Genomic DNA, 23,143 nt, shown 5'->3' with positions numbered 1-23,143 from the left:
TAACAGTGGTGTTATGGTGGTACATATCAATTTAAGGTGTGGCGATGGGACTATTAATTTAATGCTCTGGTTGTATGGGGACTATTAATTGAATGTAGGGCTGAGTTTGGGGAGGATGACTATTTATTAAATGTAGATGCTAATTGTTTGGGAAATTAGGGGCTTATTTGACAATAACCACATTTTCAACAAAATCATTTTTATTCCTTATTGCAACAATAAGGAATGAAAGATTGTGACCGTTTATGAAGTATTCTGCCAGAACAGTAGTCACCATAAACAGCTGTCCCCTCTATGGTGACTATCGCAAAGTGGCCCCCTTTGTGCTAGTACCCAGAGGGGAGAGCAAGTAAGATGCGGTGAGCGATCCCTTTACCACAATGCTCTCCCCATAGGCTTCAATGGCTAACGCCATCAGACACAACTTCAGAAAATCTTTGATTTTTGGAACTTGGTAAAATACAGTAAATAGCAGTCCCATAAAAACCTATGGGGGTGATTTTTGTATATGATAACAGTGGGACTGCAAATATTTGAGATATCTGCTGCGATCCTTTAGTTATAAATAGCTGGGATTCTTAATATGGCTGTTGTTCCCCAGAACACATAAGGAGCTTCTTAAATAGGTCCCTTAATTTAATGTCAGGCTTGGCTGCAGAAAGGGAGGCCTAATTATTAAGTGTGGGTACTGCTGATTTAATGTTGGAGCTGGTTGGTGGGTGGGGGTCCTTGAGTGTTCTCTCATTTCTAGGCTTCCCATACCTATCCTATTTCCAAACACGGCCCCAACATACCGGGATCCCGGCAAGCAGCAAAGTTGCTTAAGAGGTAATGAAAGCTGCAAATACAATTGGAGTGAATGGTCTGCTAAGTTCTTATTGTGGTGGGGTAGCCCCAATTCTTGGTGACAGTGCCCCTAAGAGTAGTACAAGCAGCATTTAAGGAGGTGGTAAGTTGAGGGAGAGGACTAGCACTGGTTAATATGATAGGTTCATGCTGGTCAAACCCACTGTCAGCATGTTGTGGAAACCCCACTGCAGAAACCCTGCACCTACAGCTCTTCCCTCACTTATCACTGTCACCTTGGTATCTAATCTTCCCTGCCAACCCTCACAGGTTCTCTTCACCACTTCTATGCCAAGTACTGTTGTCTCCTTTACACTCTCAACTTCTGCTATTATAAACCTGGCCAAGTTTCCTTACCCAATTTCTAGCACCCTCTCCCTCCATGCTCCTATTAATTCTCCCTGTAACTTTCTTAGCTCATTTCTGCTTTTCCCCTTTGACACCTTCCTATCCTGCAGTGCAGTGGGGGCAGCACTGACAGCAGCGGAGACATTACTGCTCCTCTCACTGCCACTGACCGGCTCCTACTGCTCATCTGAGCGCTGCGTCACTGGACGGTCCTTCCCGCCCTGCGGTGGCTCGAGCTCGTTGTGCCACGAGCCTCCTCCTGATTGGCCAGAAAGGTAGGAGCGGCGGGAGGCTCAAGTTTACCACGTGGGGAGGAGGGCTCGTGTCGGCTGCAGAGAGACACGCGCCTTTATGTAATGTCTCTGCAGAACCTGCTAACTCATTCTGTGCAGAGGTTCATTCTATTCACAGTTCATTCAATGACCATCAATGGTATAGCATTCATTTTATTACATTATTAATTCTTTATGCATGACAACTTAACTGTTCATGCATGAACAATATACACACTGAACATGGGAACTAGATAATATTTAAAGACACATTGCAGTGTATTATGTATATATCTCTTATGTGTATGGTTTTAAGTCCATACTCCCCAATAGTCCTTATGCAGTGGTTGGTAAATATATAAATGGGTATTTTGACAACAGTAGTGGTTCTCCTCCAGGTTAGCAGTGTTGTAGAGTTTTTCTTTGTATATTATTTATTTCTTGTGACTTAAGAATAGGGCTTTGTTTGTGTCATGGAAAAAAACAAACCAGGAATGTGTCTTTTTTTGCCTTTATAAATTCCTAAATCAGAATGTTTCTTTTCCCAAAATTTTGAGGCTTGTTGTACCTGGATTAACAGTATCAGGAAAACAGAATTGTCCTGAGTGGTAGTTCATGAGCACACTTCATATAACATGGACATCCTTGTTTCTGCTCCAATTACATGCTTAAGTAATAAGTGTCTGCTTATCTTGTGATAGCAGTAAAACAATGAGAAATGTTGGTCTATGTTCTCCATCCATTGTAGTTCACATAAGCCCCGTGTCCAGAACATTCTGTAAATATTGTCCTGCATGAGTAAATTTCATATTGATTTTATTAACTTTTCTGTAAATGCAAACTGTTATTTTTTTGAGGCATAATTGGCAACAGTTCCAAATTTCCTGGGCAGTCCTGAGTTTTGTCATCCTAACAGGGGGTGACCTTGTTTAAAATGGGCATGGTTTGGTTAAATGAGGACATAGTTAGTATGATCTAATGTTTCCCGATATTCAAGTTGAGATTGTTTACATGTATGTGCAGACAGTGCTGTGTTTCAGATTGTCCATATAAGACAACAAAATACTACTTCTTGTTTGGATGTCTTTCCCCTTCAAAAAGGACCTTTACTTATATATTCAACATGTATTGCTAGGATTCCCATGATGTTACAATGAAAACTGGGACACCCATGTAACATAAAATCCATCTTACCTTTGGGTGCCAAATAAGGTAACATTAGAGGAACCAATAACCATGTATGCTGGTATTATGGCTACATCAGGGGGTAAATGTATCAAGCTGAGAGTTTTCCGGCGGGTTTGAAAAGTGGAGATGTTGCCTATAGCAACCAATCAGATTCTAGCTTTCATTTTGTAGAATGTACTAAATAAATGATAGCTAGAATCTGATTGGTTTTTCAAACCCACCGGAAAACTCTCAGCTTGATACATTCACCCCCAGGAGTCCGAATTATGGGGAAATAAAACACAGTAGGGTAAAAAATTCTAGCTTTTTTTTTTTTTTACTAGGAACCAGAATTCCAAATTCATAAAAATCTAAAGGGAATCTGTGAATACAGAGTAAAATAGATCAGTGCATTGATGTATGCACCACGGGGGTAGGGTGTGCAGTGTGCATGGGCCCATGAGTCAATGGAGCCCCATCTCCCACCCTGCACCCACAGATGTACTGGCATGGAGGGATGTGGGCCCAGGGTACTGGTCAGTGGTCCCGGGCTTATTGGTGTCCATCCCAGTGACTAGTACCATGTTAAATGTCCTGCCACTTACAGCGGAAGTTAACTACCTTCCCAAGTAGGAGGGAGCAGCAGCAGTCTGCCAAATATTATAATTTCTGCAAGGTACAGTTCTGATTTTGGTATAGGCGGGAGGTATGTCAGCACTAACTTTGCTGTTCCAAGATGCGCGCAGTCTGTGCAAAGTGTTGATGACATCATCAGTTCCTTTCCATATGTAGCGACAGAGGTGGAAGATACCACAGCAGTTAAGAACCAGTGTGTGTTTGGGTGTTGGGGTATGTGGGTTAAGGTTTGGGACATTAGTGACAAGGGGAGAGTGGGGGGTTGTGTATTACATATACATACCCTATTTTCCCCTTGTCACATATAAGAAGGGGGATGAGCAAGCACCACTCTTGCACACAGTCCCACTAAATTAATAACACGCCTAGATCATTCTTTAGAATGTTGGCTTCAAATTTAAAAACACAATAAAATGTGTGTTAATTATTTGGAAGTACAAACATTAAAATTACACAAGTTGAGTTGGTTTAGAAATTAGAAGTAATTTTTAGAATTCAAAGAAATCAAATCATAAATTTTTGTGAGTTTGACCAGGATTAGCGACATACACACACAGATATAAATGTTCCAATATGTGTTGAAGTTATAAAAGGTTCTTCTATAACTACCATTAATTATTGCTAGTAACTCAGGGCTTGTATCAATATACATGAGTATTAATGAGAACATTTCATGTGATAGCAGAAGCATACTCACTGTGCTCCTCAGACACTTTCTGTAACATCACAGCCTGAAGGATGGCTGCCGCCAGTTCAGAGCCATGGCTGATTGGCTCTAAATTATCCCTTGTTCAACCTAAGGTAGTGATTTTCTCGAGAACGGTATGTGTGTGTTAAATTACTGACATTGGGGATTGCGTATATCTTCCTCCTTTTTATATAATTTTTAGTTTTTCTTTTTTTATATAGCCAATTAGACCAGAACATTGCAATTATCTTGCTGTTCATTAGCAGAAGTTGGGACAATTGTGTGCGCAATTGTTTTTATTGGTATGAATTATCAAAAGAAAAAAAACACATAAAATTCAACAGAAACGGCCAGATAACTTTAACATGATACTAATCCTTATGGTGCAAATATTTTGGTTATAAATTTGACTTAATACATGGTTGTTATTTCTGAGGCACCCAGACCCTAAAGCACCTAAAACTCATAATTCTGGGTCACAGAACCTACAGCTTAATCAAGCGTGGAGGTCATTACTGCACAAAGTGGCGAACTAATAGAGCACAAAACACACACCTATGTACTAACTGACATTTCAGTCATTTTTGTCCTACAAGCAGTTCTATATAGATGTGTATGTGCTAATTTATTTATTTTTTTTACTAAAAATTGGTTATTTGTTTAAATTAAAACATTTCTATTTTATGGATTATAAACCAGGCCTGTGCAACACATGGCTTTCCAACTGATGTGGGACAACAATTTCAAGCATATGTCTGCTTGTGACTGTCAGGACATGCTGGTACTTGTAGTTCTATAGCAGTCGGAGATCCGCAGATTGCCCTAACCCTGGTTTATCCTCTACTGCATTAACGTTAAAATACAAATTTAGTGCAACATCGCCACCGTGTGGTAATTATGAATATTACAAGTTCTCACAGGGTTTTGCACAGATTGAATGACCCCAAGTAAGATTATATTGCATAGTATTTATTTCCATATGAGCAGTTATTGTACAATCAGCTTCTTATGCATATCAGAAATTGCATCTAAAAAGAGCGCTGGAGAGGTTGTGAAGGTGAGTGCTTTCTCTCTCCGGAGCAGGGCTGGAGGGTCTGGACTTGGGATAACTGTAGTGGGGAGGGGGTAGGCTAAATCCTTAATATATAGAATTCTCCCCTCCCCCCCTAAAGCTGGAACCACATTCCTGAGTCAGGGGGGCAGTTTAATCACCGTACCCCCCTACCCCTAATAATGAACATTCTGTACTGTATAAAGACACTGAGTATCTTTACGCACTTTCAGCCCCTGATAATGAACATGCTGCACTGTATAATTATATTGAGTATCTCTATACACTCCTAGCCCCTGATAATTAACATGCTGCTCTGCATAATGATTCTGGTTATATCTATACACTTCCATCCCCCTATTATAAACATACTGCACTGTACAATAATGCAGACTACCTTTATGCACTACCAGTAGCTTGAGAATAAGCATGCCGTACTGTATAATGGTGTCGAGTGCCTCTACAAATGCCTAGCCGCCTGAAAAAAGAACATGCCGCGTTGTATAATGGTACTGAGTATCTACATACACTTTTGTAGCCCTCTTCAAGTGAAGACACGTCCCTGCATAACGATACTGAGTATCTCTAACATGTAGCCCTTTCGCTTTGAAGGAAATTGAACACAAATTAACTGCAACATGCAGAACCCTTGCCTGGTCTGCCCGCTCGACATTGTGCTGTGACCTGTGGCCTGTAGGACAATCCTTACTCAGGCTGAGGGTTACTCCTATTGCTGTTTGTCGAGGGACAGCCAATATAATGAGAGGAACTGGATAGGGGCTCCCTTTAAGCTGCTGAAGAGTGTATAGACATACTCAGTACTGATAAACATGTAGTATCTGAGACACAAGCATTTTGCAGCAGGGATAGGTGAAGAAGGAAAAGGTTAAGTACCACCCACTTTCCAGTCTGATTCTGTAAATGCCCCCCTGGCGGGGTTTAAGTGGATAAAGGGTAAAAGGTAATGGGATCTGCATGGTGGGAAGAAGGGAGGGGGGCAGCTCTGTCCTCTTCCCCAATGTCATCTCATGCATATTACTCTGTAACATGCAGGGTGCAAATCTTCATGCCGTGAGCATACAGGGGGGCGAGCGTCTGCTTCGGACTTTGGAGGGGTAGGGACCCCTCAGTTTTTTTTTTCTTTCCAGGAAGGGAGGAGTCTGCTTATAGATGAGCGAGAAGAAAATCGATTTTGTACTGATTGGTATTCTGTGGGGTGCAATAAATGGCAGTCAGGTCGTCTTCAGTAACTGGTACTTGAGGTGTAGTTCTGAATAACGGCAGCAGGGAGAGAATGAAAAAGAAGAATTCAAACAAATGATTCCATTATATATTAATAAATGTGACACAATCGCAAAACAATATACATTAATGGGTATGTAGTAAAACATAATTCAATATCTGCTAGCAGCAATTACTAAATGCAGTTATACAAATACTATATGCTGTACGGACAGATATTACTATTTATAGAAGGAGTAGAGTTGGTATTGTCTCACTATAATGTGGCTATGGAACAGAAATGTCAATTCATGATTTTCATACTAATTAATCAAGTTCTGTCTCTCGAGCCCTTATTCTGTCCTATCCAATGTCTTGCGTGTGTCCTTGATTGTCCTTTCCAATACAATGCCAGACCTTGTTGTTTCAAATAAACCCAAGTCAGCCCTGTTCCCAGTGTCCCAAGCATAGAACATCACAGTGTAATTCCCATTTACCTTATTTTATTCCTAGTGTGCTCCTGTATTTCATTTTACAGTATAATCCCAGTCAGCCCAGGACCCTGTGTCCTCCTGTATTTCATCTAACAGTATAATCCCAGTCAGCCCAAGACCTAGTGTCCTCCTGTATTTCATCTAACAGTATAATCCCAGTCAGCCCAGGACTCAGTGTCCTCTTGTATTTCATCTAACAGTATAATCCCAGCCAGCCCAGGACCTAGTGTCCTACTGTATTTCATCTAACAGTATAATCCTAGTCAGCTCAGGACCCAGTGTCCTCCTGTATTTCATCTAACAGTATAATCCCAGTCAGCCCAGGACCTAGTGTCCTCCTGTATTTCATCTAACAGTATAATCCCAGTCAGCCCAGGACCCAGTGTCCTCCTGTATTTCATCTAACAGTATAATCCCAGTCAGCCCAGGACCTAGTGTCCTCTTGTATTTCATCTAACATTATAATACCAGTCAGCCCAAGACCTAGTGTCCTCCTGTATTTCATCTAACAGTATAATCCCAGTCAGCCCAGGACCTAGTGCCCTCCTGTATTTCATCTAACAGTATAATCCCAGTCAGCCCAGGACCTAGTGTCCTCCTGTATTTCATCTAACAGTATAATCCCAGTCAGCCCAGGACCTAGTGTCCTCTTGTATTTCATCTAACATTATAATCCCAGCCAGCCCAGGACCTAGTGTCCTCCTGTATTTCATCTAACAGTATAATCCCAGTCAGCCCAGGACCCTGTGTCCTCCTGTATTTCATCTAACAGTATAATCCCAGCCAGCCCAGGACCTAGTGTCCTCCTGTATTTCATCTAACAGTATAATCCTAGTCAGCCCAGGACCCTGTGTCCTCCTGTATTTCATCTAACAGTATAATCCCAGCCAGCCCAGGACCTAGTGTCCTCCTGTATTTCATCTAACAGTATAATCCCAGCCAGCCCAGGACCCTGTGTCCTCCTGTATTTCATCTAACAGTATAATCCCAGTCAGCCCAAGACCTAGTGTCCTCCTGTATTTCATCTAACAGTATAATCCCAGTCAGCCCAAGACCTAGTGTCCTCCTGTATTTCATCTAACAGTATAATCCCAGTCAGCCCAGGACCTAGTGTCCTCCTGTATTTCATCTAACAGTATAATCCCAGTCAGCCCAGGACCTAGTGTCCTCCTGTATTTCATCTAACATTATAATACCAGTCAGCCCAAGACCTAGTGTCCTCCTGTATTTCATCTAACAGTATAATCCCAGCCAGCCCAGGACCTAGTGTCCTCTTGTATTTCATCTAACATTATAATCCCAGCCAGCCCAGGACCTAGTGTCCTCCTGTATTTCATCTAACAGTATAATCCCAGCCAGCCCAGGACCTAGTGTCCTCCTGTATTTCATCTAACAGTATAATCCCAGTCAGCCCAAGACCTAGTGTCCTCCTGTATTTCATCTAACAGTATAATCCCAGTCAGCCCAAGACCTAGTGTCCTCCTGTATTTCATCTAACAGTATAATCCCAGTCAGCCCAGGACCTAGTGTCCTCTTGTATTTCATCTAACATTATAATCCCAGCCAGCCCAGGACCTAGTGTCCTCCTGTATTTCATCTAACAGTATAATCCCAGTCAGCCCAGGACCCTGTGTCCTCCTGTATTTCATCTAACAGTATAATCCCAGCCAGCCCAGGACCTAGTGTCCTCCTGTATTTCATCTAACAGTATAATCCTAGTCAGCCCAGGACCCAGTGTCCTCTTGTATTTCATCTAACAGTATAATCCCAGCCAGCCCAGGACCTAGTGTCCTCCTGTATTTCATCTAACAGTATAATCCCAGCCAGCCCAGGACCTAGTGTCCTCCTGTATTTCATCTAACAGTATAATCCTAGTCAGCTCAGGACCCAGTGTCCTCCTGCATTTCATCTAACAGTATAATCCCAGTCAGCCCAGGACCCAGTGTCCTCCTGTATTTCATCTAACATTATAATCCCAGTCAGCCCAGGACCTAGTGTCCTCCTGTATTTCATCTAATAGTATAATCCCAGTCAGCCCAGGACCTAGTGTCCTCCTGTATTTCATCTAACAGTATAATCCCAGCCAGCCCAGGACCTAGTGTCCTCCTGTATTTCATCTAACAGTATAATCCCAGCCAGCCCAGGACCCAGTGCCCTCCTGTATTTCATCTAATAGTATAATCCCAGTCAGCCCAGGACCTAGTGTCCTCCTGTATTTCATCTAACATTATAATCCCAGTCAGCCCAGGACCTAGTGTCCTCCTGTATTTCATCTAATAGTATAATCCCAGTCAGCCCAGGACCTAGTGTCCTCCTGTATTTCATGTAACATTATAATCCCAGTCAGCCCAGGACCCAGTGTCCTCCTGTATTTCATCTAACAGTATAATCCCAGTCAGCCCAGGACCTAGTGTCCTTCTGTATTTCATGTAACAGTATAATCCCAGTCAGCCCAGGACCTAGTGTCCTCCTGTATTTCATTTTACAGTATAATCCCAGTCAGCCCAGGACCTAGTGTCCTTCTGTATTTCATGTAACAGTATAATCTCAGTCAGCCCAGGACCCAGTGTCCTCCTGTACTTTATCTAACAGTATAATCCCAGTCAGCCCAGGACCCAGTGTCCTCCTGTATTTCATCTAACATTATAATCCCAGTCAGCCCAGGACCTAGTGTCCTCCTGTATTTCATCTAATAGTATAATCCCAGTCAGCCCAGGACCTAGTGTCCTCCTGTATTTCATGTAACATTATAATCCCAGTCAGCCCAGGACCCAGTCTTCTGCTGTATTTCATCTAACAGTATAATCCCAGGACCAAGTGCCCTCCTGTATTTCATCTAACAGTATAATCCCAGTCAGGCCAGGATTTAGTGTCCTCCTGTATTTCATCTAACAGTATAATCCCAGTCAGCCCAGGACCTAGTGTCTTCCTGTACTTCATCTAAAAGTATAATCCCAGCCAGCCCAGGACCCAGTGCCCTCCTGTATTTCATCTAGCAGTATAATCCCAGTCAGCCCAAGACCTAGTGTCCTCCTGTATTTCATCTAATAGTATAATCCCAGTCATTCCAAGACCCTTTGAGCCAGTCTTTTCCCAGTGATTGGATACACAGTACCTAGGTCCTGGCATGCCTCAGGCGTATGGCAATGGTGGATTTTAATGGTGAGAATTGGGGTGACCACTCTCGACCCAGGGAGTTCCCTCTGTAGAATCTATTTTGCGGGCCTGTGATTTAGCATGGTGACTTGTATATCAAGATGGAAACTAACAAACATTTGCTATTTTATAAAGTAACAGACACATTCTATTCTAGTTTAATTTATGTAAAATGTTTTGACAGGTAGAACTAGTTATTTCTTAACGCATATATACTACAATATATGGATTTATTATTTGGAATTTATAGAAGGGACAACAGAAAGTGCAAGACAACGTGCCCAGAGCAGGATGTGCATTACAGATACAAGAAGGACGTAGTCAGTGATGTGAAACACGTAAATCATTTCTATGCATGATACCAGCTCAACAATAGTTTGACTGCTGAGTTTGGAGAGCTTCAACGAAGAAGCAAAATAATCAACGACCAGCCAAGGGGGCTATAAAAGACGATAACAGCCCTTCAGGTTATGGGGTGTGTGTAGTGGAAGGTTATCTTCACTGTTCAATCTCCCCTACACTCACCAGAAAGAGCACAAGGAAGCTCAATGCATTCCAGTATGATACGCTGCACCGAATAGGACCAGACTGATTACACCGCCTGGCAGTCTGCCATCTGGGACTAGTGCTCATCATTTTTAACTGATGTAAATGAATACTTTATTAAAAATATATTTTCAATAAAACACCCATCTCTGTATACTCCTTTGAAGGTGGAGTGCAAGAGTTATACCTGAGAGGGTCAACCTACTATTGAGAAACCTCATAAACAACTTCAATGATTGTAGCACTTATCTGCCATTGTAAGATATAGATGTACGTTTACTTAACATTCTAAAAAGGAAAAGTGGAGGTGTTGCCAATAGCAACCAATCAGATTCTAGCTAGCATGTATCTAATTCATTATAGAAAATGATAGCTAAAGTCACAATGGTTGCTATTGGCAATACCTCCACTTTTCCTTTTTAGAATGTTTAGTAAGTCTACCCAATAGACTTTATTCTAAGTGACATGATTGACAAGTTATTAAGAAACAATCTATCTTGACAAAAATAGAATTGCTTTCCAAATCACAGTTCCATGCAACCCTAGACAATCACAATGACAATTGTGACAGGCTCTTATCTCAAGAAAAGTTTACCCAGTAAGGCTACAGACAAAACTCCATACGAACAGTGGAACATAAATATGTCTGAGTGGCAGCATGTTAGAATTTGTGTGAAGCAAGGCCTATAGACATGGTCCAAAAGAAAAGCATACCAAGTGGGAAGCTCACTCAAAGGAAGGAATTCTGGTTGGTTACAGCCAGAATAAAAAAGAAAGCAGAATTCTGCACCAAGATAGCACAACAAAGTAACAATCGGCAGATGTGTGGTGATTGACAAAGATTCTTTATCACTCAAATTTCATGAAATTTCACAAGTACTTCAGCTTGGGCAACAGGCGTAATAAGAAACAGAAAAACAAGCCAAGCGACATTGAAATTAAATTAGGCTATCTAACTATTAAAAGGAGACAGAGAAAAGTATTACTTCTACCATCCAACAAGCATGGAACAAGAGCATTCCAGCCAAAGTCTATCCTACATGGGTCAAACAGCACTACACCAAACCTTGGCTCATGAAAGGAGATGCAAAGATTACCTTTCCACGAGAAGAAGTGGATTAAAGTTGCTGATGAAAAGATAAAATCTCTCAACCAGCTCCAGATCTGGGCACTCAGAACAAAGATAGGACCCATGTGATAAGTAGACAGGTATGTATGATATGATTACATGGTACCTCTGTGAGCATAACCGTGACATTGAGTTGTAGCCGTGTATGTATGATGTGATTACATGGTACACATATAACAGTACTATAATACACCTATTTTTTCTGTGTGTGTATCCCCAGGTGGGACGCTATGTTGTATAGAGAGAGGACATAACGGCTGACAGTAATCATATGTCTATATTTATCTCTGCTTAGGGAAGGTCTGCTTGTCCCTGTCAGTGTCACATAGCAGTGCTGTACACATGTGACCTGTGATGGGGGGGGGGGCAGATCTAGTGTCCTGATTGGACAGTATGGGGAGCAGAGACCACAGGCAGATTATCAGAGGATAACTCGCAGGGACTGATGACACTGAGTAGGCTGCTTTCAGAAAGACATAAATATATCTGTATTTTTAGACCATAGTCCACTGTGCAAACAGGAAGGGAATATGAGCAAAGGGATGTTTAATACACTTTTTGCATCATTTTTAAAGCAGTTATAGTCATCTTTGAAGTTGCAAAAATGTGGCCTGGAGAGCGAATGATATTAGGCACCTATTTTTGTGTACATAGGCCTAGTCTGTATTAAGTGCATGGTTTAGCACATTAAAATGGCCGTGTCTGCTATGGGTGAAAAAGTTTGCATTTTCAGATGTGAGGGAGCTGTTTAAAAGTGTGTGGATCAAGGCAGGGCCGTAACTAGGGCCGTGTGATATGGCTGACCACCCAGAACACAACTCTGAAGGGGGGCGCAGTTTATGAATGTTTTACATTCATCTGGTTAAAATTGAGGGCTAGGGGGGCGGAATATTTTTTTTCCGCCCCAGGCGCTAAAATTTTAAGTTACGGCTCTGGATCAGGGATTCCCTTGCTGAGTACAGGTTACGAGCACTCATGTGCCTCGTATTGTGCCCATGTGTAAAATCGCCAGAAAGCTGCCATTATTGAATGGAAAGGAGCCAAATTAGATCACGTGCTGGGTGCTGTGACAATGTTCTATCAGATGTACAAGTGACCTGATGATGCACCTGCATGTGATAATGTGTGTGTCTCTAGAACACGTCACCCAGCAGAGATAGCTGAATGTGCTATTTACACAGACATGCAGGCTGGTGACTGGAGCCACTTCTGTGGAGGAAAGGCGGGAGATGAGATACGTAACTGGATGCAAAAATAAATAATTTTGGAACCTTGTACAATCAGACATTCTGGGCTGTTGTCTAGTGAGGCCGAGCCTTGCCCCAGCCCTGCAGGAACAATACTAAGGGATGAGATATTTAGACAGTTGGGGTCATCTATAATTCTAAAGCTGCAAAAATTCGGGACTGTTGTGCAAAGGATGCACCTATTTTTGTGCTTATGGGAAAGGACACTTATGGCTGCATTTCTGGGGTATTGGTGCCCATAGACCTCTTTTATCACGCAGAACGGTTTGATTTTTACACATCCTCAAAATGTAACGATTAAATGTCTGTGCACTTTCTAGGTAAGCGTTACTATAAAGCTCATGTATAGGTGCAATGTGTAAGGAAGACGTTATGATAGTGACACAATAAAGATAATCCTGATGTCCCCTCAGTTTCAAGCTCTATTTGGCACTAACATTTACAATACAAGTATTTTATGAAGAAAAACATGGAAAAGTTTAAATAAATAAAGGGAGTGGCCCTAAAGTGATAGCAGGAAGGACTTTGAAGTGCCGTTTTTCAGTTTCCTCCTCTGTGCTCAATCACACAAAAGGTTGCATGGAATATTTTACGGGAGGCAGTTCCTAAAGTGGAATGTGGACGTGCTTCTATGTATGCGCTATATGGACAAATTATGTCTCTCTGGCAAAGCATGCTGGGACCCAGGTACTAAAACCAGAGATACAGAGAACAGCTGTATGGTGAAGCCCTATACAGGCTTATTTTGCTAGCATAAGTTAAAGTGCAAACCAAATTATCCCAGTCGATGGGGTTATAAATGCTAAACTACTTACAATATAGCGTTTAATGAACTTGTAATGTGGTGATAATTTCCCTGTAAAATCAGCCCTGTGGAAATGCATATCTAAAGTATACAGTTTAAGAGAGGTGCCCTTGAACAGTGTGGCCCTGGGCAGCTGCCAATTCTGTCCTATTATTAAAACAGTCCTCTTAACGCTTATTGGAGTGTGTCTAAATACCTACCACTCAAATTTCTCTCCTCTTCAGAATGTAAATCCTGTATACTGTATGTTTCACACAATACTGACCATTCCCCGTTTCCACTAACTCAACACTTGTAGACTACTGAACAAGCAGAGAACAACATACAGTACCACTCAACTATTTTTGGTATTCTAGAAATCCACTTCTTAAGTAACGAGGCTTCCTGTAAACTGTGAGGCCATAGGCAGCTGTAATCTGTGTCACATTATTACTTTGTACCCAGGGACACGGTACTAGCTATCCTACAGAGCTCATTCACTATTAAGCACCTGTGGTAGATTTGCAGTGTAGTGGTTGGACATTCAATTGTTACATCATTGTAGATCACAGATTTCTGTGACCAACTTACTAGAATGCTTTTGTAGTGTAGCCCAAATAATTTTCTACCGTTCTTTGGACAGCAGATCATGATGAGGCAAGGAGATGCCACAAGACTGCCCTATGTAGAACCAATGCTCCCTGCACTTACTCCCTTTTCCATGATAAATAAAATTAAAATACAAAGCAATCATATAAAAACGACAACCTGGGTAACACTGGCTAATTGTGTAGTGTGAGCACATGTCAGTTGTGACATTTGAGGGAAGGAAGAAAAGTATGAAAAAGACAAGGGGATTGTGGTAGGGTAAAAGATCAGATGTGGTGCAATAGGACAGAGATAGAGAGAAGGTAACAGAATGAACGAGAAGATCATAGGAAAAAAGTATTAGATACGGTCAAATAGGACAGAGATCGAGAGGAGGTAACAGAATGAACGAGAAGACTGTACTAGTAAAAAATACTAGATGTAGTAAAATAGGACAGACACTTTAGGAAGGTAACAGAATGAATGAGAGGACCATGCTAGGAAGAGTATAATGTGATTAAATAGGACAGAGAAAGAGGGAAGGTAACAAAATGAATGAGAGGACCATGCTAGGAAGAGTATAATGTGATGAAATAGGACAGAGATGGAGGGAAAGTAACAAAATGAATGAGAGGACCATGCTAGGATGAGTATAATGTGATGAAATAGGACAGAGGTGGAGGGAAGGTAACAGAAGAATGAGAGGACCATGCTAGGAAGAGTATACCATGATGAAATAGGACAGAGATGGAGGGAAGGTAACAGAATGAATCGGAGGTCCATGCTAGGAAGAGTATACCATGATGAAATAGGACAGAGATGGAGGGAAGGTAACAGAATGAATTAGAGGACCATGCTAGGAGTAGTATAACATGATGAAATAGGACAGATATAGACGGAAGGTAGCAGAAAGAATCGGAGGTCCATGCTAGGAGTAGTATAATGTGATGAAATAGGACAGATACGGAGGGAAGGTAACAGAATGAATGAGAGGACCATGTTAGGAAGAGTATAATGTGATGAAATAGGACAGAGATGGAGGGGAGGTAACAGAATGAATGAGAGGACCAAACTAGGAAGAATATAACATGATGAAATAGGACAGAGATAGAGGGAAGGTAACAGAATGAATGAGAGGACCATGTTAGGAAGAGTATAATGTGATGAAATAGGACAGAGGTGGAGGGAAGGTAACAGAAGAATGAGAGGACCATGCTAGGAAGAGTATAACATGATGAAATAGGACAGAATTGGAGGGAAGGTAACAGAATGAATAAGAGGTCCATGCTAGGAAGAGTATACCATGATGAAATAGGACAGAGATGGATGGAAGGTAACAGAATGAATTAGAGGACCATGCTAGGAGTAGTATAACATGATGAAATAGGACAGATATAGACGGAAGGTAGCAGAAAGAATCGGAGGTCCATGTTAGGAAGAGTATAATGTGATGAAATAGGACAGAGATGGAGGGAAGGTAACAGAATGAATGAGAGGACCATGTTAGGAAGAGTATAATGTGATGAAATAGGACAGATACGGAGGGAAGGTAACAGAATGAATGAGAGGACCATGCTAGGAAGAGTATAACATGATGAAATAGGACAGAGATGGAGGGGAGGTAACAGAATGAATGAGAGGACCATGCTAGGAAGAGTATAACATGATGAAATAGGACAGACACTGTAGGAAGGTAACAGAATGAATGAGAGGACCATGCTAAAAGAGTATAATGTGATGAAATAGGACAGATACGGAGGGAAGGTAACAGAAGAATGAGAGGACCATGCTAGGAAGAGTATAACATGATGAAATAGGACAGAGATGGAGGGAAGGTAACAGAATGAATAAGAGGTCCATGCTAGGAAGAGTATACCATGATGAAATAGGACAGAGATGGATGGAAGGTAACAGAATGAATTAGAGGACCATGCTAGGAGTAGTATAACATGATGAAATAGGACAGATATAGACGGAAGGTAGCAGAAAGAATCGGAGGTCCATGTTAGGAAGAGTATAATGTGATGAAATAGGACAGAGATGGAGGGAAGGTAACAGAATGAATGAGAGGACCATGTTAGGAAGAGTATAATGTGATGAAATAGGACAGATACGGAGGGAAGGTAACAGAATGAATGAGAGGACCATGCTAGGAAGAGTATAACATGATGAAATAGGACAGAGATGGAGGGGAGGTAACAGAATGAATGAGAGGACCATGCTAGGAAGAGTATAACATGATGAAATAGGACAGACACTGTAGGAAGGTAACATAATGAATGAGAGGACCATGCTAGAAACAGTATAACATGATGAAATAGGACAGAGATAGAGGGAAGGTAACAGAATGAATGAGAGGACCATGCTAAAAGAGTATAATGTGATGAAATAGGACAGATACGGAGGGAAGGTAACAGAAGAATGAGAGGACCATGCTAGGAAGAGTATACCATGATGAAATAGGACAGAGATGGAGGGAAGGTAACAGAATGAATCGGAGGTCCATGCTAGGAAGAGTATACCATGATGAAATAGGACAGAGATGGAGGGAAGGTAACAGAATGAATTAGAGGACCATGCTAGGAGTAGTATAACATGATGAAATAGGACAGATATAGACGGAAGGTAGCAGAAAGAATCGGAGGTCCATGCTAGGAGTAGTATAATGTGATGAAATAGGACAGATACGGAGGGGAGGTAACAGAATGAATGAGAGGACCATGCTAGGAAGAGTATAACATGATGAAATAGGACAGAGATAGAGGGAAGGTAACAGAATGAATGAGAGGACCATGCTAAAAGAGTATAATATGATGAAATAGGACAGATACGGAGGGAAGGTAACAGAATGAATGAGAGGACTATGTTAGGAAAGACTATAACAAGTGATGAAATAGGACACAGATGGAGGGAAGGTAAAAGAATGAAAGAGAGGACCAAGTTAGGCAAGAGTGCCATGTGTGCCGGAATGAGAAAAGCCAACAGTGTGATATAGAGGAATATGCTATCAAATGAGGTGAAATATGACCGAGGTGAGGGGAAAGTGTCAGAATGAAGGAGAGGGCTTATGTTAGGACAGAGTGCCAGGTTTGGAGAGATACGAGTGGGAGATAGTTAGGAATAATGTGACAGTGTGCTTGTAGAAAAATGCTTGAATTAAAAAGTGTCAGCCTTTATAGAATAACTAAACAGATTTCAAATGCCATGTTTCAAGACCACTATTGATCTATATTGTCATAAAGGGACATATATATTATTCAAAGATTCCAGTTAAATACTATCTAGTTACCCAGTTTAATTACACTTAATTTGCAGTTTTTGGTACAACAATGTCTCTGCTAGGACCGTACTAGGGGATGGGTGCCAGGTAAGGTGGTCGTGAAGAGATAAAAAAAAGTGATGTGTTATTGGAGCCAGCAACAGGTCCATGTCAAAAGAGGACAAAGCACATAATAGGTGGTTATAGGTACGTGGGTCATTTCCAAATAACAGACAGGACAGATGTTGGGTATACCCAGTTATAAAACTACATCAATGTTTTCATGTGATTATGTTGAGTTTCTAGTTTAGGGTGTTATTTCATGGCTGGTTTAGGTGAATGAACACAGAACTAAGTTAGCCAATTTTAGGGTTTGATTAGGGTTGTCCAAGTTAGTTTAGAGGTGCTATTGTTTAAGGATGTTACCTGGGATTTCCCTGTGCATTGTATTACCTAGGCGTTTCCCAGTATTTTGGGTGTCCCAGTTTTGTGGTCTCACTGTTGCACCCGTTTGGTGCCGGCTCGTTTCACAATCTGTGCCCCTCTCCTCCCGTCTGCGACCTCTGACCTCAGAGAGTCAAAGTCGTCCTCTGCCTGCCAGGCGCAGCCGAGGATGGGAACATAGGTTTAGGGGGTGGGTGGGCATGGAGGATAGGGATTAAAGGGCACACATGGACAACAGAGGTAGACATAAAAGCAATGACACAAGAGGGTAAAAGAACAACAACATGGGACAGAGAAAAACATGGCAAATGAAAATTCAGCATGACACATGAGTATGGAAGACAGAGATAAGTTGAGGACATGGTTTCAGTGAAAAAGAATGGTAACTAAATTGTGATGTTGTAAAATAATGGATGGATTCTTCATCCATTTCCATTACTAATGGATTCCATCAAAACAAAGAAAACAATAAATTGCCCCAATCAAAATGGCAACATTATTGTATCGGTAATCTGATGGCGGTAGATTATGACATGTCCATTGGACAGCAGATCATGATGAGTCAAGGAGATGCCACTGGACAAGTGTCCATAGCGTTAACAACTGTGACATCATGAATAATTGTATCGAGATTGCCTGTACATGAAAACTTTGCTTCAAGAAACTTACAACATCAATAATTATTCTCTCCCACCTTGACTAATGTAACTATCTACTAATTCATCCTACACTCCCGGTAGAACTCATTATCATGTCAGAATGAGTGCTCATCACTCATTCAACATGATGACTGTTTGCAAGTCATCTTGGTCGCTACCTGTAATGTCCAGATTCAGTTTAAAACCAACTACACACCTCTTGGCACAATCTCAGGATTAAAATGTAGAACACAGTCACACATTGTCCAAATTGGATGAGATACAGCCATTTGTCCCCACAAGCTGTGCGGTAGGATCACCTCTGGTGTCATTGGACATTGATGTGACATTTTTACCATGCAGATTTTCATGTACTGGGGTTACTGGGGTTGTTTCCAAAAACCGGAAAGTGGTTGTGCACCTTACTATGTGCTTGGTGGACAATTGGGCACACTAGCACAAATAAAAAATTGGTGTGTGTCTGCACTTCTTGCACTGTGTATATGAGCATCATTAAAACTAAGTGAATATAAAGAATATATAGAACAGTTATCTGTTGCATGTGATAATTTTACACTCTTATACATAACTGGTGGAAAAACATACTGCAAAGGCGGATGAGGAATAATAACAGAACTGTATACTGTGCAACATACCTCTCGGTGCAGCACTGCGTACTTCAGGTAATTGGGAGTCTCACTCTCAAGCTCTTCTGGCTCTTGCAATGTCCCCTCAATAATCAAGTCCTCATTGTCCCCCAATTCTGTGGAGTCTGGCGGCCCCACCCTACGCAGGACCTTCCGGACTGTCTATAGATGATAACAGATGTCATACAGTAACATACAGGTAGAATGGTACACAATATTGTTTCATGAGAAACATGCACACTTACATGTGCGACAATATTGTCACTGTGCCTATAAGTGCAATTGTTAATGTTAACGCCCTCTGTTATTGCTGCTAAAATGGTTTATAAGGGAGCTGTAACATCTGCAAACCAGTGAAGATATCAATCCTACAGAAAAGCATTAAAGAGTCTTATTGTGCCCTTGACTCTGACTTGGCCTTGTGTACTGGCATTTTAGGGGATAACTTGTGATCCTATCCATACTATTTTTCAGCACTTGGATATTTCAATGACTTTCAAGAAATTGCAGCCCCCAACTATTGAACCTATAGTCAGTCACAGTGCTACAACAGGAATCAGCAATATAAGAAGCAAGAAGCCCAGCGACACACCTCTGTGGATACAGAGACTCACTCACCTTCTTTGTCACAATGTTCCCCTGCTCATCTGTGAATTCCTCCTCTGTCACCTGCTCCCCAGGAATGTCCGGGACTTCATTACCCTGAAACGAATGAGACGGTTACACAACACTATGGTGATTGCAGCTAGGTTGAAGGAGGGGGGCGACGACTGTTTTTTATGGATTAATTTTGTAGTCATACATTAGACATATACCTGTACCCTCTAAACTGAGATACAGACCAAAGAAAAGTCCTATTGCAGCCGCCGAACATGGGGAACAACTGTCCTGCCTCTGTTTCTAGCATAAAACATGATACTAAAGAAAAACATCAGGCGCACAGATACTCCAAGCTGACTTACACCCACAGGAGTATCCGTGCAGCATAAAAGCCTTCTCCAGAACCAGAAGAGGAAGGATGGATAAATGTGAATGTTTTACGATTCCTACAGTGGTTCAAGTTTAATGTCTCTGCCTTCTGCTCTCTTAGTCCTTCAGTGCTACACACTGCTAGCTGCACAGAAATGTCATTCGCCAGTGTCTGCTTTATTCATGGCGTCAGGGGCGTCCTATATACTGAGATACAGACCAGAGATATGTCCTATTGTATAAATGTGATATATACCCTGGAGACTGTGTCCTATATACTGAGATACAGACCAGAGATATGTCCTATTGTATAACTGTGATATATACACTGGAGACTGTTTCCTATATACTGAGATACAGACCAGAGAAATGTCCTATTGTATAACTGTGATATATACACTGGAGACTGTGTCCTATATACTGAGATACAGACCAGAGAAATGTCCTATTGTATAAATGTGATATATACACTGGAGACTGTGTCTTATATACTGAGATACAGACCAGAGAAATGTCCTATTGTATAAATGTGATATATAAACTGGAGACTGTGTCCTATATACTGAGATACAGACCAGAGAAATGTCCTATTGTATAAATGTGATATATAAACTGGAGACTGTGTCCTATATACTGAGATACAGACCAGAGAAATGTCCTATTGTATAAATGTAATATATAAACTGGAGACTGTGTCCTATATACTGAGATACAGACCAGAGATATGTCCTATTGTATAACTGTGATATATACACTGGAGACTGTTTCCTATATACTGAGATACAGACCAGAGAAATGTCCTATTGTATAACTGTGATATATACACTGGAGACTGTGTCCTATATACTGAGATACAGACCAGAGACATGTCCTATTGTATAAATGTGATATATAAACTGGAGCCTGTGTCCTATATACTGAGATACAGACCAGAGATATGTCCTATTGTATAACTGTGATATATACACTGGAGACTGTTTCCTATATACTGAGATACAGACCAGAGAAATGTCCTATTGTATAACTGTGATATATACACTGGAGACTGTGTCCTATATACTGAGATACAGACCAGAGAAATGTCCTATTGTATAAATGTGATATATACACTGGAGACTGCATCCTATATACTGAGATACAGACCAGAGAAATGTCCTATTGTATAAATGTGATATATAAACTGGAGACTGTGTCCTATATACTGAGATACAGACCAGAGATATGTCCTATTGTATAACTGTGATATATACACTGGAGACTGTTTCCTATATACTGAGATACAGACCAGAGAAATGTCCTATTGTATAACTGTGATATATACACTGGAGACTGTGTCCTATATACTGAGATACAGACCAGAGAAATGTCCTATTGTATAAATGTGATATATACACTGGAGACTGCATCCTATATACTGAGATACAGACCAGAGAAATGTCCTATTGTATAACTGTGATATATACACTGGAGACTGCATCCTATATACTGAGATACAGACCAGAGAAATGTCCTATTGTATAAATGTGATATATACACTGGAGACTGCATCCTATATACTGAGATACAGACCAGAGAAATGTCCTATTGTAGAAATGTGATATATACACTGGAGACTGTGTCCTATATACTAAGATACAGACCAGAGAAATGTCCTATTGTATAACTGTGATATATAAACTGGAGACTGTGTCTTATATACTGAGATACAGACCAGAGAAATGTCCTATTGTATAACTGTGATATATAAACTGGAGACTGTGTCCTATATACTGAGATGCAGACCAGAGATATGTACTATTGTATAACTGTGATATATAAACTGGAGACTGTGTCCTATATACTGAGATACAGACCAGAGAAATGTCCTATTGTATAAATGTGATATATAAACTGGAGACTGTGTCCTATATACTGAGATACAGACCAGAGAAATGTCCTATTGTATAAATGTGATATATACACTGGAGACTGTGTCCTATATACTGAGATACAGACCAGAGAAATGTCCTATTGTATAAATGTGATATATACACTGGAGTCTATGTCCTATACACTGAGATACGGACCAGAGAAATGTCCTATTGTATAAATGTGATATATACACTGGAGACTGTGTCCTATATACTGAGATACAGACCAGAGAAATGTCCTATTGTATAACTGTGATATATACACTGGAGACTGCGTCCTATATACTGAGATACAGACCAGAGAAATGTCCTATTGTATAAATGTGATATATACACTGGAGACTGCGTCCTATATACTGAGATACAGACCAGAGAAATGTCCTATTGTATAAATGTGATATATACACTGGAGACTGTGTCCTATATACTGAGATACAGACCAGAGAAATGTCCTATTGTATAAATGTGATATATACACTGGAGTCTATGTCCTATACACTGAGATACAGACCAGAGAAATGTCCTATTGTATAAATGTGATATATACACTGGAGACTGTGTCCTATATACTGAGATACAGACCAGAGAAATGTCCTATTGTATAACTGTGATATATACACTGGAGACTGCGTCCTATATACTGAGATACAGACCAGAGAAATGTCCTATTGTATAAATGTGATATATACACTGGAGACTGCGTCCTATATACTGAGATACAGACCAGAGAAATGTCCTATTGTATAAATGTGATATATACACTGGAGACTGCGTCCTATATACTGAGATACAGACCAGAGAAATGTCCTATTGTATAACTGTGATATATACACTGGAGACTGTGTCCTATATACTGAGATACAGACCAGAGAAATGTCCTATTGTATAACTGTGATATATACACTGGAGACTGCATCCTATATACTGAGATACAGACCAGAGAAATGTCCTATTGTATAACTGTGATATATACACTGGAGACTGCGTCCTATATACTGAGATACAGACCAGAGATATGTCCTATTGTATAAATGTGATATATGCACTGGAGACTGCGGGGTAAATGTATTAACATGCAGGTTCTTCAACACCCACGTGTTCAG

At 40.9% G+C, this 23,143-nt stretch overlaps 1 protein-coding gene and 1 long non-coding RNA gene across 10 annotated transcripts in view; one reads left to right on the top strand and one right to left on the bottom strand.

The window, feature by feature from the left end:
* LOC142151445 (uncharacterized) overlaps positions 1-23,143 on the top strand; it is a 404,300-nt gene that overhangs the window by 239,649 nt on the left and 141,508 nt on the right. The gene's annotated exons all lie outside the window — the stretch shown is intronic.
* ANK1 (ankyrin 1) overlaps positions 4,906-23,143 on the bottom strand; it is a 174,130-nt gene continuing 155,892 nt past the window's right edge. For 7 of the 9 annotated variants that reach the window (XM_075207083.1, XM_075207084.1, XM_075207088.1 and 4 more), the window contains 4 exons: positions 19,780-19,863; positions 19,171-19,323; positions 17,886-18,026; positions 4,906-6,278 (listed from right to left, as the gene is read on the bottom strand). In XM_075207083.1, the coding sequence (XP_075063184.1) occupies positions 17,928-18,026; positions 19,171-19,323; positions 19,780-19,863 (336 nt within the window). In that variant the 3' untranslated portion in view covers positions 4,906-6,278; positions 17,886-17,927. Of the gene's footprint in view, positions 6,279-17,858; positions 18,027-19,170; positions 19,324-19,779; positions 19,864-23,143 lie in introns of all 9 variants that reach the window. The other 2 variants (XR_012691194.1, XM_075207085.1) reach the window with 2 other exon arrangements.

This window comes from Mixophyes fleayi, chromosome 4 (assembly GCF_038048845.1).
Source record: "Mixophyes fleayi isolate aMixFle1 chromosome 4, aMixFle1.hap1, whole genome shotgun sequence".
Taxonomy (NCBI): domain Eukaryota; kingdom Metazoa; phylum Chordata; class Amphibia; order Anura; family Limnodynastidae; genus Mixophyes; species Mixophyes fleayi.
The sequence above is the reverse complement of the archived record's forward strand: the minus strand, read 5'-3'. Positions and strand labels throughout refer to the sequence as shown.